The 14,444-nt window shown below is 37.3% G+C and overlaps 2 protein-coding genes across 2 annotated transcripts; both read left to right on the top strand.

The window, feature by feature from the left end:
• Positions 1-894: 894 nt before the first annotated feature.
• On the top strand, positions 895-4,456 carry LOC137748819 (protein ETHYLENE INSENSITIVE 3-like). Its single transcript, XM_068489009.1, has 2 exons — positions 895-1,020; positions 2,170-4,456. The coding sequence occupies exon 2, from the start codon at positions 2,304-2,306 to the stop codon at positions 4,140-4,142; it is 1,839 nt and encodes a 612-aa protein (XP_068345110.1). The 5' UTR covers positions 895-1,020; positions 2,170-2,303; the 3' UTR covers positions 4,143-4,456.
• A 5,503-nt stretch (positions 4,457-9,959) lies between these two features.
• Positions 9,960-13,881, top strand: LOC137749029 (ETHYLENE INSENSITIVE 3-like 1 protein). The gene is made up of 2 exons (XM_068489212.1): positions 9,960-10,185; positions 11,435-13,881. Exon 2 carries the CDS (start codon positions 11,626-11,628, stop codon positions 13,444-13,446), a length of 1,821 nt encoding a protein of 606 aa, XP_068345313.1. The 5' UTR covers positions 9,960-10,185; positions 11,435-11,625; the 3' UTR covers positions 13,447-13,881.
• Positions 13,882-14,444: the final 563 nt, after the last annotated feature.

Genomic DNA, 14,444 nt, shown 5'->3' with positions numbered 1-14,444 from the left:
TTAAGTAATACATCTGGATAATTGAATATAAATTGTCTTTAATGAAATAAGCTAATTAGGTATCCATAACAGCCATATTATTATTCGCTATATTTGGTGTTTTGTGCCCGATTTAGAATTTTGGACAACGTTTTGAACTTCTATATTAGCCTACGTTCCTATCTATTTAGTGTAGATAATATTATTTATTTAAAAAAATTAATTAAAAATAAAATGAAAATACAAAAATACCCTTAACTTAAACCTCCAATTTTTCTCTTTCTTCAAAATAGTGAGATGGGTAAATGGTAAAAAAGGAACACCCAGAGCGGTAATTATACCCAAATTCTACCCCATGTAACATAAAATCAAGAATTTGTGTCAAAATTACTTGTTCATTTTTTATAATATAGTTTAATAAACTACCACAAAGAGGATTTTTGAGTTCGAGTTAAAATAGGCGAGCGAGAACACTTGATGGGAGATGTATACATTGAGTTTGCAATATAATGAAATTGTCACACTTTGTTGAATTGACAAAAGGGACATAATAATAATATTGTCGCACACAATGGAACGTAAATTAGCATTAATGTTTGATCTTCAATGCAAGTTTTAGTTTAAAGAAAGGAAAGAAGGTACATAGTACGTTAAATATCGATAAAGCAACTATAATGAAAAATTGAATTTTTGAATTATTAACGCGGAACGGTAGTATGCGTGCTATATAAGTTACTCTAAAATTCTAAATAGTAAAAAACCAAAAACCAAAAGGTTACGCTTACCAAAAGTAAAAAAGAAAAAGGATAAGTTACCCACCCACGTCTCAAACCGCGGTTAAAACGTAGCGGAGTCTAGTTAAATAGCACGCCCTCCGACAAAAATTTCACTTTTGCTTCCAATCCTTTTGTCTGTCTTTTTCTTCTTCCATTTCTGTCTCTCCTGACCAGGACACAACTTCTCTCCCTCTCTCTGAGGAACCAGAGGGTGTTGAGGAGGGAGGAGCCGCCATCCCTCCGCCCTTACCAACCCATCAAATAGGTACCTTCATTTTCTGCTTTTTATTTGTTTACTTAAACTACTTGTTTCATTTCTCACTCTTCTTGTCAACTAAAAAAATAATAATTGTCAAATGAATATTTTTATTTTATTCATCGTGTGAATTTTCATGTATTTTTATGGTTGATCTCTGTGTTAATGCTATCTGGTTGTTCTCTTGGTGTGTATTTTATATTGTACTTCCTTTAGTTGCAGGTCCTGGTGTGAGAATTTACCCTTTTTGTTTCTGTTTGATCTTTTTTATTTTTCGTGTTTTTCTTTGATTTTTAATCTTCTAGAACTTTGGATTTGATAGCATGGTTTTTTTAGTACAAGAGTAAACCACACTAAGGGCAATGGGTTGAATAGGAAGGCCCTAACCACCGGGGCAATCCACCACTTGCTTGCTGATAGTATAGTTTTGTAGTTCGAACATCTTATGATCCGAAGGGTGGCTACCCCGAATTTCCGTATCTATGTTAAACAATGAACAAACAAATTAATAAGTGAATTATATTGCTTAGATAGGTGGAATATGTGCTGCATACCTGCATTATATTAAGCTATAACATTTTGAGTTAAATCATGAAAATCAGTAACATGGTTTTGTGAAAAAATATGAAACTGATTAGTTGTGAATCTGTTGTTACCCAGTTCTGTTCTTTGTCCTTTGGAAGTTTTTTGCAGTTGCAGGGTATGCACTTGTAACATTTGGTTTTTGTTCTAATGATCTCATGTTCCTCATGTTGCTGATTAGTTTTTTTTTTCTTTTTCATATTTCATTTTGTTTTTGGTTTGTAACTGATTTTGTTGCTTTTGTGCATAAGGTTTTTGTATTAGGGTTTTGCTTTGGTTTTTTTCGTCTTTTTTGTTTTGAATGCAAAACCGCGGAAATCCGTTGCGATTCTTTGTTTGTTAATATTACTTGTTTGATTCATGATCAATTAATATATATAGCTTTGCTTGTCTAAGTGGTTCTGACTTCTTTAATGTATTACTTTTTATGTTTGCAATTAATCGTATTCGTGAAAGTATGTAATTTTCCCTTTTATTTTCATTGAAATAACGTTGTTGTTACTAGTTCCATGTTCCTGATCTCCCGTATGCGACAATTGTGGCTTTAACTGAGTTATTCGTAATTATCATTTGCAGAAGATTTCATTTGTTTTTGGGTTTGCTAATCATATAAAGAGTAGAAGGGTGGTGAAGTTGGCGTGGACTGTATTTCATTACCAAATTGTTATATATTTGTATACAATCAGCATTGTTCTTTGTTTTGGTGGTGGATGGCGATCATTGAGGAGTTGGAGTTCATTGAGGACCTGGACTTTCTTTTGGTTCTCCCTGAGGAAGGTGAGGCAGCCCCAGAGCATGACCCAGAGGCAACAGTGGAGGAGGATGATAGTGACGACGAATTGGATGTTAATGAGCTTGAGAGGAGGGTGTGGAAATATAGAATGCGACTGAAGCGGCTTAAAGAGCAAAATAAGGGAACAGAAGGAGCTGACAATGCTAGGCAGTGTCAGCCACAGGAACAAGCTCGGAGGAAGAGGATGTCACGGGCACAAGATGGAATCCTGAAATATATGTTAAAAATGATGGAAGTTTGTAAAGCCAAGGGTTTTGTTTATGGGATTATCCCCGAAAATGGTAAACCAGTGACTGGTGCGTCTGACAGTCTTCGCGAATGGTGGAAGGAAAAAGTAAGATTTGACCATAATGGCCCTGCTGCAGTTTCTAAGTATCTGGCTGAACATCCAATCCCTGGGAAGAATGAAGAGTCCCATGCAGTACCATCCACTCCTCACAACTTACAGGAGCTCCATGATGCCACTCTTGGTTCACTTTTGTCGGCTTTGATGCAGCGCTGCCATCCACCCCAAAGACGTTTCCCGTTGGAGAAGGGTGTTGCCCCACCTTGGTGGCCCACTGGCAATGAGGAATGGTGGACTCAATTGAATCTGCGCAAGGATCAGGGTCCTCCCCCATACAGGAAGCCTCATGATCTGAAGAAGGCTTGGAAGGTGAGTGTTCTCGCGGCTGTGATAAAGCACATGTCACCCGATATTGCCAGGATCCGGAAGCTTGTTCATCGGTCTAAATATTTGCAGGACAAAATGTCTGCTAAGGAGACCACTATTTGGCTAGCCATCCTTAACCAGGAGGAGAATTTGGCCCAGAGGTTATATCCTGATGGATGTACACCTCCATCATCTTCTGGGAGTGGGTCTAGTTTTGCAATCAGTGGTACCAGTGATTATGATGTTGAAGTGGTTGATGATGAAGAGAATTATGAAGAAGAGGACTGCCAACCTCATTTTAATCGCTTAAATATTGGAACATCTGGACAAAGAGATGGACTGATGCATCATTTTATGGCAGAGCTGACTGAGACCGATTCAGACTCTGGTCAAAAGAGGAAGCAGCTGCCTGAAGAGCCACAAATGATGTTAAATCATCAGGGTTACACCTGCGAATATCTTGATTGCCCGTATCATGATTATCACCTAGGCTTTCGCAACATAACTGCAAGGAATAATCACCAGTTGACTTGTTCTTACAGGAATAATTCTTCACAAGTTGGAATGTCAAGCGCTCATCCTAACGGTGACAAACTTGTGGGGTCCTTACCCAGTCCTCAACCTAATCCAGCTATTCAACAACCAGTGAACCAGACAAGTAGTTTTAATGCTTCCGGACTTGAACCTGCTGGGGATGAGCAGAATATGATATCGGAGTTTATGTCATTCTGTGATGGTAATACTCAGCAGAACAAGAACTCGGATCCTGGAAGCCTCGATGTTGTAGAAAACCACAACCAGCATCAGGTGAATTATCAATTTCCAATGGGTGATAACTTCTTTGATCAAAGGTTGGTTATAGGACCCAACATGTCTGAAGCGTCACCTATGCCTATGCCTATGCCTATGCTTCCTCCAGCTACTCCAGCTCCTCCATCTCTCCCGTCCACAGAATTTCAGCTTGATCCGTGCAACTTGTTTGATTCTCCATTTGGTAATCTTCCCGATAATACTGACAACTTAGGATTTGGCACCAACTTGCCGCGAGATGACTATAGTCTTGACTCGATGCTGGAACAAGATCCATTCTGGATGTGTCGTTGAAGCCGGGTTTGCTTGCATTGCGCTCCAATATATGAATAAGGATGTTCATATGTTTGTGAGCGGGGGAGGGATGTTTTCTCGACACAGTTCAGATTATCTCGACACAGTTCTGGTTGTCTCGTGATAATTCAGTTTTCTTTAGGTTTTTTAGACACAGTATTGGACCCGATTGGGTGAAACTTCTCAAGTTAGTGGTTTATTTTTATCGGTCGGACTTTTTAGATGTTTATAACCCTTGACAAATTTTGGGGAGTTTCTCGTACTGCAACTTTGTCATCAAGTCTAGGTTTCATAGTTGTTCTCAGTGCAGTATTGAGTAGGGCCTATAAAGGCCTGGAAAGAACCCAATCTTATGGAGGAGGGTTCTTTCCCCTCCTAATCTCTCCCTTTCCATCCCCTCCTATTTGAACGGTTACGGTTTAACCACGTTAACATCTTATATTGATTTTTCATAGAGACAATAAGACAAAAAACAATATGTGAGAGGAGGGGAAGGGAGGGAAGGGGATGGGAATAGGAGAGGAGAGAATCCTACTTCCAATCTTATACACAGATACAGTACTTATGTTGAAATGTTTTGGACAGTTTTTTGGTCGTTTGAGAACTTACATGACACAAGCACACAATTTTTGAGGACTTATATGACACAATCACACAGTTTTTTGAGGGCTTACATGATACAAGCGTACTGTCATGATGGAGTTTTATGTCAATAAAATAAAAACATGCATGTATAAGTTTTTGTTCGTGTGGTATTATTTTATTGACATGAGATGCCTTGTGGTAGTGCTCCGTGGCAGTGCACTGTGCCTTGTAAAGTGGTTCTCATCTAGTCGTATTATTCTACGAGACAAATGAATTCGGCCCCTCGAAGCCATGATACTGGTATCATGTGAATCAGTTTGGTCTTCCGTGTTAGGAATCTTAGGACTGAAAAATCAGGCAGAGACTGAAAAGGGGTCAAAGTTAGGTAAAGATCCTCTTCAAAATGTTTCGTGAAATCAAATGATCATATATGTCACAATATAATGATAATTTGCACCAAGGAATAATGATTCCGACTGAGCTAAACAATACAGAGAAGAGAGCCTGGCTTCTTAAGTTGTGGAAGAGTTACTCTTCAAAATGTTCCGTGACTTATTTACAGAATTTTGTGCCGTTCAGTTTTTAAGGTTTGAGGACGAGTTCCTCTTCAAAATGTTTCGTGCCCTTCACATAACTTGAATTGTATGATCAAAATTGTTTATTTTATAAATCACTATGTAAAGTTCATTTTTTTTACAAAAAGTTATTTAAAACTAAGATTGTTTAGTCAATAGGAAACAAATAAATAGTTCGTAATGTTTTTATTGAATTTGTCAAGCAATTTTTATACAGCTTGATGACCTAACAATATTAATTTTAAGGGTAATGCTAGAGATACCAAATTTCTAGCTAAATTTTGTAAACCAAATGATGTAGATGTTGATAATTGGATTATTATTGAATGTTGATTAATGTGTTTATTTTCTATTAATGACCTATTATTTGGTTTGTATATTTAGTTTAAAAATTTAATCACCCTAATATTATTTTAATTTTATATTATATTTTTATAAAAACGAACAATTCTGATTATAACATGAAATTATATAAATAGGCCACAAAATATTCTGAAGTGGCTTGTTTTCAACTTTATGGAGCTAAGCTCTTCTCAATAATATAATTATAATAATTTGATACCGTAGTGCGATGAACAGTTAAGCACGTGGTTTGTAGTTTTCAAATATTTAATGGGTGCTAACGTGGCCGATGACTGCTTGGTTGTCTCGTGTATACGTGGGTGGGTAGGTGGGAGGGATTGATTCATCCAAATTAGGAATTAAAAAAGTCATCAAGGCTATTATGGTAAAGTCAATCCACTAATTATGATTATTATCGAGTAGTGTTATACCCATCCTAATGTCTTATTTTCTCACTCATCTTATATTTATATCCTTAATAAAATATTAAAAAATACATAAACTCTTTTCCCGCTCACCATTATTTCCAAAATAACCTTGCATATTCTTTCTTCAAATTTTCCTTGCTTTGAAAAATTATTTTAATTTAAAAAAAAATCATCATTACTCAAAAACTCTCCCTACCCATAATCTAAAAATATCGATTTACTCAAAAAAAGAACTTCAAATATCATCAGCAGGCAGCAGCTCCCTCCCCCAAAAAATCCCATAATTGTAACTACCAACACCCCCAAATCCTCAACCATGACACCAAGCAGAAAATGTTTCCAGCCCAAGCTCCACACGAGAGGTATCTACAATAAACAAATTAAGCAATTTGCAACATTAGGATAGATGAATAAAATTTGATGTGTATGGTGTGCATGACTGGTTTGTCTTATTTTAGTCCAAAGATTAAGAAAATGAGTCATTTTTTACGTTTATTTGTCTCCTTTTTTTCAATTTTTTTTTATGAGATATTTCAAACTTTTCAGTATAATTAATCGAAATTCTACTATGTTTTGCTGTATAGTATGTATGAGGTAAATGAAGCATTAATATGCACTAACAGATCCACAGTCAATGATTCAACGGTCACAGATTTTGATAAATAATATACACCGGTGCATACTAAGCAATTCTCTAATTAATATCATAGCATGCACCTCCATTTACTTATATATAACTCATTTTATATTTATACTAAGGAGGTGGGGAGATAAATTGGTATTAAAGAGATTCGAACATAAGACATCTCACTTACTAGTGAGGAATAATACTATACTAGAGTGCTAAGCGGAAATATTTCTCTATTTAATTATTTTTTAGGGTTGATCTCAGTTTACTACCCTAAATTTTTTTGGTTTTCAATATTTCATACATCAATTTTTTTCATCCTAGTCTGGTACATAAAGTCATAAACAAATTAAGCAATTAGCAACATTAGGATAGATGAATAAAATTATTATTTCAAAGTAGATGGGGAAATAAGACACTGTGGTGGACTTAGTAGCACTCTTATTATTATTTAAAGTAATCTATCTAATTGGTTGTTTCATGTTTTGAAAATTTCTCTTTCTCGCACGTTTCGACGTGTCCCTTCACCATTGCATTTTTTGTTTTATTTTTTTTTTACAGTTCCACTAATCACCCACGCTTTCGAACGCAAGAGACTTGTAGCTCAAGCTGATTTCATGATTGAAATGCCATTTTCAATCATGAAATGAAAGGTTAAATAAAGCTTTGGAGGTAAATTTTTTGCTCTTAAAAATATGATTTAGTGGCAAATTTGCATCACTAGTAGGAATTACAATGAGTAATATAGAGTTATTTGAGTCAAGTGAGCTTATTGCCCGATATTTTGACGCATCTATATTTGGTTTTGCACTCCAAGTCTTGTATTTGATTTTTCATATTTTCTAATGTCGCTTGTGGAAAAAAAAAAACAAACTCTCTCAGTTTGAAAGATGAAGGATACACAAAAAAACTCTAATTAATAGATAATTGAAGTAATAGCTAGTGATTGTACACATGCTATGCACAAGGTTCTAAAAGACACTAGGTGCTAGTTAGGAGGCGAAATGGGGCCTAGATTTTAGCCATTGAATTCAATGAATTTATAAATATTAAACTAAAAACATATATATGGTGTCACATCCCAGCTCGGGACGGATCACTTCCCCGGCCCGCTCCACCACCGTGGCACGATATTGTCCGCTTTGGGCTTACCATTCCCTCACGATTTTGTTTTTGGGAACTCACGAGCAACTTCCCAGTAGGTCACCCATCATGGGATTGCTCTAACCCCCTTCTCGCTTAACTTCGGAGTTCCTACGGAACCCGAAGCCAGTGAGCTCCCAAAAGGCCTCGTGTTAAGTAGGGATGAGAATATACATTTAAGGATCACTCCCCTGGGCGATGTGGGATGTCACAATCCACCCCCCTTAGGGGCTCGACGTCCTCGTCGGCACACACGCGGCCAGGGTTAGGCTCTAATACCAATTGTCACATCCCGGCTCGGGGTGTATCACTTCCCGGGCCCGCTCCACCACCGTAGCACTATATTATCCGCTTTGGGCTTACCATTCCCTCACGGTTTTGTTTTTGGGAACTCACGAGCAACTTCCCAGTGGGTCACCCATCATTGGATTGCTCTAGCCCCCTTCTCGCTTAACTTCGGAGTTCCTACGGAACCCGAAGCCAGTGAGCTCCCAAAAGGCTTTGTGCTAGGTAGAGATGGGAATATATATTTAAGGATCACTCCCCTGGGCGATGTGGGATGTCACATATGGTGGGCCAGACTGATGACCCGTGGAAAATTTTGATCTAAATTTGCCAAAAAAATGAATTTTGGGTTAAAACTCATATTTGACCCAAGAGTTGGAGCAAGTTTGGTAGGTTTAGAACTGAGTTTTACTCCAAGGGTTGGAGTAGGTCTAATAATAATATCTTAAAAATGCTACTCTCACCACATATTTATACAATCATTGGTACTATCTAATAGAGATAAGACTCACATGTATTTGTGAACCCTATCACTATTAGAGAGATAATACAAATATGCGATAAGTGTAGTATTACTCATAATGTATGTATTACTGTTCAATACTACAATTTAGTATATCATTATATTAAAAAAAATTGATATTAAATATAATATGTCAAAATTTTATTTAATGATTAATGTAGCCAATTAAATATAAGGAAAACTAATGAAAATAACTTGGTAACTTCGAGTTTTACAATAAGGACAAAATAAAGGGTAAAGTGAATAGCATCATGATTGATTTTTTAGTGTAAAAATATGATTTTTCATTAAAGTAAATAGTATTGAGAATTTTTTGTTAAAGTTCTCTTAAATATATATGTTAAATCTCCTTTTGTCAAATACTTTTTTATTAATATATTGGGCCAATGGTCACATTAACTATTAAAATATAACTAAAATTGATTTCAGCTATCATAATCATATTGGTTATCAATGTGATTTATGTAAAAATAAATTAAAGGCGTTTGATTCTATTTTTGTTTGTTATCAATAAAGACAACTTGAAAGTAAGAAATCAAACAACTCAATTGTCGTCACTTAGCAATACTGTTTAATAATATTCTTTTTCATTTGTAAGTAAAATGTCTTAAGTTCAATTCTTACCAAAGGCGAAGTTGAACCATATTATTGCTCGCTTATTTTGAGGCTTAACCTATTCTCTCACCCTTTTAGTGTAGATAATATCGTTTGATAAAAAATAAAATAACTCAGCTTTCCGCCAATTGTGACATCTCACTTTAGAAAATCTTAATGTCTTTTAGTCCCAATTGATGTATTTAACTTCTCCTTTAAAAATAATCTAAAGTCCAGTCTTTTGCAATGAGTTTCCCAACATAATTACAGGAAAAGGATTCGGGGTAATATTTATATTTAATTTTAAATGTTAAATTTTGAAGTAATTTTTAATTACACGATAGACGATAAACGGTCACGATTACAGAATTTCTAAGATCTCAAGGAATTACAAGCTAAAATTGGATATACAGAACATTGGGTAAAATTTGGTTTGACCAAACATAAACATCAATGACTTGACTATTTGAATTGAATACTATTTGCGCACGTTTCTTAAGGGGGCAACTGGCAAGTGACTTGAGGGAAGAGAAAAGTGTACAAACAAAAAGAACGACAAGGAAATATCCACTACAATGGTAAAGTCTCCCCACGTGGCTCCTTCCAAAGTCTTAACCACGGTTAAACGATAACCTAACCCTAGTTAGATAGTTCACCTTCCAAAAATAAAAAGTTACTGTTGCTTTGCTTGTTCATATCCTTGTCCCTCCCCAACTCACCCACCCACCCAGCCATCTTTCTATCTTTTTCTCTCATTTTCTTCTGCCATTAACAAAGGAAAAGAAAACCCACTAAGCTCTATCTCTCCTCTGAGCAGAAAGGAAAAAAATTCTGTGTCTTTCTCTATCTCTCTCTCTCTCCCCCTCTCCCTCTCTGAGTAATCAGAGAGTGCTTGAGGAGCTTCAATGCCTTATACCACCACTTGATATCCATCAATCAGGTACCTTCATTTTCTGCTTTTCTTTTCTTCTTAGATTGTTTTGTTTGTGATTGTTCGGTGTATATTGGGTTTATGATAACATGTTCTTATCTGCATATTAGTTAATAAATAGATATATTTGTTGTTAAATCTTGTGACTTTTCAAGGGTTTTAATGGTTGATCTGATTGCTCCTACTGCATCTGATTTGTAGAAACTCTAGGGTTCTTCTCTTATTCACTTGCATCTACATGTTTATCTGGGTTTTGTTTTTGTTGTTTACCATATATATTGTTTTTTTGTATTTTCTGTTTGATCTTTTTAGTTGCCGGGTTTTTTCTGCTTTGTTTTGTTTTAATCTGTTTTTTCACAAAATTTGGATGTGAGTAGTTTGAATCTGGATGGAGGGATGCGTATGAACAGCCTTTGATCTGAGCACGAGATACTCCGGGTGTTTTGACGGCTAGATCTTTGCTTAAAAATACAAAAAACCAGGATCTAATGATTAAAACACCGGGAGTATCCCGTACTTTGGAGCACCTGGAAATTTTGATCCGAAAGTCGGCTACCCTGAATTTTCGAATTTATATTAAATGATGATAAAAAGGATTAATAAGTGAATTATGTTGCTTAGATATGTGATAAATTTGCTGTAAACCTGTGCTATAAGCTATATCAGTTTGTGTAAACAAAAATTAAAAACCCAAAACTTGGTCCTCTCAATACTCATCAATAACGTGTAACTGTAAGGAAAATGAATCTGGATGATAGTAGATCTGGAGGTGCCTGGTTCTCTACATGGTAGCGGTGTTCAAAGTTGGAGGGTATTCCGTGTAACTTAAATTTGGTTTTTATTGTGACTACCTCGTGATTTTTGGGATGATGATGGATATTTTATTTTCCTTTTTCTTGTTTTCTCTTTTTGCTCGGTTATTCGAGAGTCACTTCTTTTGTTGTTTGTAGTGACGAGGGCCATGTGTTGGGATTATCTTTTGGTTCTTTTTTTGTTTACGTTTTGAATGTGAAAACAAGGAGATCCGTTACGTTCCTTTGTTTGCTTGTTTTGCATTATTTGTTTGGTTTGATGCCCATATAATTTATGGTATGTTTGTGTAAGTGAATCCGAATTGTTTATTGTGTTACTTGTTTGTGATTAATTGTATTTATAAAATTATATACTTAATTGAATTATCATTACTGCTAGTTCAATGTACCTGATTTATGATTCACGACAATTGTGTGGTTAACCGAGTTATTGTAATTTATTGTAGTTGCAGAAGATTTGATTTCGTTGGGTTGAGTATCCTTTATCGGTGGACCTTGGCTTTCAGAGATTTTAAAGCTAATAACTGTGCGCAAGATTGGAAATCTTTTAAAGAGTGAGAGAAGGGCAGAGAAGTTGACGTAGTTTGCATTTGATTACCCGTTTATATAATCAGGGTTGTTTTTTGTGTCGGTGCTAATGGGGATCTTTGAAGAAATGGGTTTCTGTGGTAATCTTGACTTTCTTTCGGCTCCATCTGGGGAAGGCGAAGCAGCTCCAGAGCATGAACCCGAGGCAACTGGGGAGGAGGATTATAGTGATGAAGAAATGGATGTTGATGAGCTGGAGAGGAGGATGTGGAGAGACCGAATGCTATTGAAGAAGCTGAAGGAACAAACTAAGGGAAAGGAAAGAGTTGACAATGCGAGACAGCGTCAATCACAGGAACAAGCTCGGAGGAAGAAGATGTCACGGGCACAAGATGGGATCCTGAAATATATGCTGAAAATGATGGAAGTTTGCAAAGCTCAGGGTTTTGTTTATGGAATTATCCCAGAAAAAGGAAAACCAGTGAGTGGTGCCTCAGACAATCTGCGAGCATGGTGGAAGGAAAAAGTAAGATTTGATCGTAATGGCCCGGCTGCAATTTCTAAGTATCAGGCAGATCATTCAATCCCTGGGAAGAATGAAGACTGCAGTGTAGTGGCATCCACTCCTCACACTTTACAGGAGCTGCAAGACACCACGCTTGGTTCACTTTTGTCGGCTTTGATGCAGCACTGCGATCCACCCCAAAGACGTTTCCCATTGGAGAAAGGTGTTGCCCCACCTTGGTGGCCTACCGGTAATGAGGATTGGTGGCCTCAATTAAATCTGCCCAAGGATCAGGGTCCTCCCCCATACAAGAAGCCTCATGATCTGAAAAAGGCTTGGAAGGTTGGTGTCCTCACAGCTGTGATAAAGCATATGTCACCAGATATTGCCAAGATCCGCAAGCTTGTTCGTCAGTCCAAGTGTTTGCAAGACAAAATGACTGCTAAGGAGAGCGCCACTTGGCTAGCTATTATAAACCAGGAGGAAGCTTTGGCCCGAAGGTTATATCCTGATAGATGTCCACCTCCACTGGCTGGTGGTGGTGGGTCTCTCGCAATCAGCGGTACCAGTGATTATGATGTTGAAGGTGTTGATGATGACGAAAATGTTGAAACAGAGGATTGCAAACCTCTTGTAAATCACTTCAACATTGGAACTGCTGGTCAAAGAGAGAGGCCGGTACCTCAGATTAAGGGAGAGCTGATTGAGATCAACTCAGATTTTGGTCAAAAGAGGAAGCAGCTGTCTGAAGAGCCACAAATGATGTTAAATCAGAAGATTTACACCTGCGAATATCCGCAGTGCCCGTGTCATGATTATCGCCTAGGCTTTCTCAACATAACTGCAAGAAATAATCACCAGATGAACTGTCAATACCGCAGTAATTCTTCGCAAGTGTTTGGAATGTCAAGCTTTCAGATTCACAATGAGAAATCTGTGGGCTTCTCTCTACCCATTGCTCAACCACCTGCACCCACATTTCAACAATCAGTGAACCAGGCAAGTAGGTTTAATGCTTCGGGAGTTGATGATGGGCAGAAAATGATATCTGAGCTTATGTCATTCTATGATAGTAATGTTCAACAGAACCAGAACTGCAATCCTGGAAACCTCCATATTGTAGAGAACCGCAACCAGCAGCAGTCGAAATATCAATTTCCAATGAATGATAACTTTTTTGGTCAAGGGGTGGATACAGGATGCAACATCAACATGTCTGAACCGGCCCCCATGCCTATGCTTCATCCAGGTTTCACATCCCCGGAAGTTCAGTTTGATCAGTGCATCGCATTTGATTCTCCATTTGGTAACAATCCCATTGAAAACGTCAACATGAGATTCGACTCCCCCTTGCACTTGGCACCAGCTGATTATAATGTTATGGACACTCCGCCAAAGCAAGATGCTCCCCCTTGGTTCCATTGAAGTGGGGTTTTCTTATGTTGACTGCTCCAATGTGTTGGAGTTACACAGTTGCGGACCGAATAGGTGAAGCTTCTTTTTAAGTTTAGTTGCACTTTTTTTCTGCCGGGACTTGTTAGGTGTTTAGATGACTGCTCCAATCTATGTGTTGGTAGGAGGGGTGTGTGTGTTGTGGTTTACGTTTAGTTGCGTATGTCTGTCGAACATGTTAGATGTTTATAACCCTCGAAACTCGAACGGTAACTTCCTCATCTAAGTATAGGTTATCTGGTTGCAGTATTGAGTAGAGCCAATAAAGGACTGGAAAACCCAATCCGTTGTTCCGTACTATTGTTAAAATGCGGGAAACATTTTTCCGGTTGCTGAAGTCGATGTTGGCATGTGCAGTTATGTAATGTGTACACAGAAGACATCTATATATGTGGTGGTTTTTATGTACCTTTTGCTTGTTCCTTTGTGCTATCAACAACAATATTCAAAGTGCTAGATTTGCCTGCTATCAACTGTTCTTCCTATACATTGCATTACGTGCACCGATACACTGTAGGAATCTTTATTGTAAAAAATTCTACAGTGCATAGATGCATGGGATTCCCGCTTTAGTTGATGCTGGATGGCTGGATGGCTGGATTTGCATGCTTTAATCTAAAATTCCTCAATTCTCAAATCTTGTACTGTTGTACATCACATACACGATGCACGGGAGAAATTTAGATGCAACCATAATCTCTTTAGCCCCACGCATCTCGTCGTGATTTGCTTTAACTTGTTCACACAGTCACGCGTGATTGGTTTCGAATCATTATCCTCCTTTCAAAGGGGTTGTATTATTTTCTTTATTTGTCACATCAGCGTGTCCAAGTTTTTCTTTTGGGTCAAAGAGTTTGAAAGAAGAGTTGGTTTTGTGGTCAAAGTTAGGCAAGTTTTCTTGTATTTATTGAGTCATTAGATTCTCGATCAAATAAATAGTAACAACCGGAAAGGGAGAGAGATGAATTCTC

The sequence above is a fragment of the Pyrus communis genome, chromosome 10 (genome assembly GCF_963583255.1).
Source record: "Pyrus communis chromosome 10, drPyrComm1.1, whole genome shotgun sequence".
NCBI classification, from domain to species: Eukaryota; Viridiplantae; Streptophyta; class Magnoliopsida; order Rosales; family Rosaceae; genus Pyrus; species Pyrus communis.
Note: the sequence above shows the minus strand (reverse complement) of the source record. Positions and strands in the feature narration are given on the sequence as shown.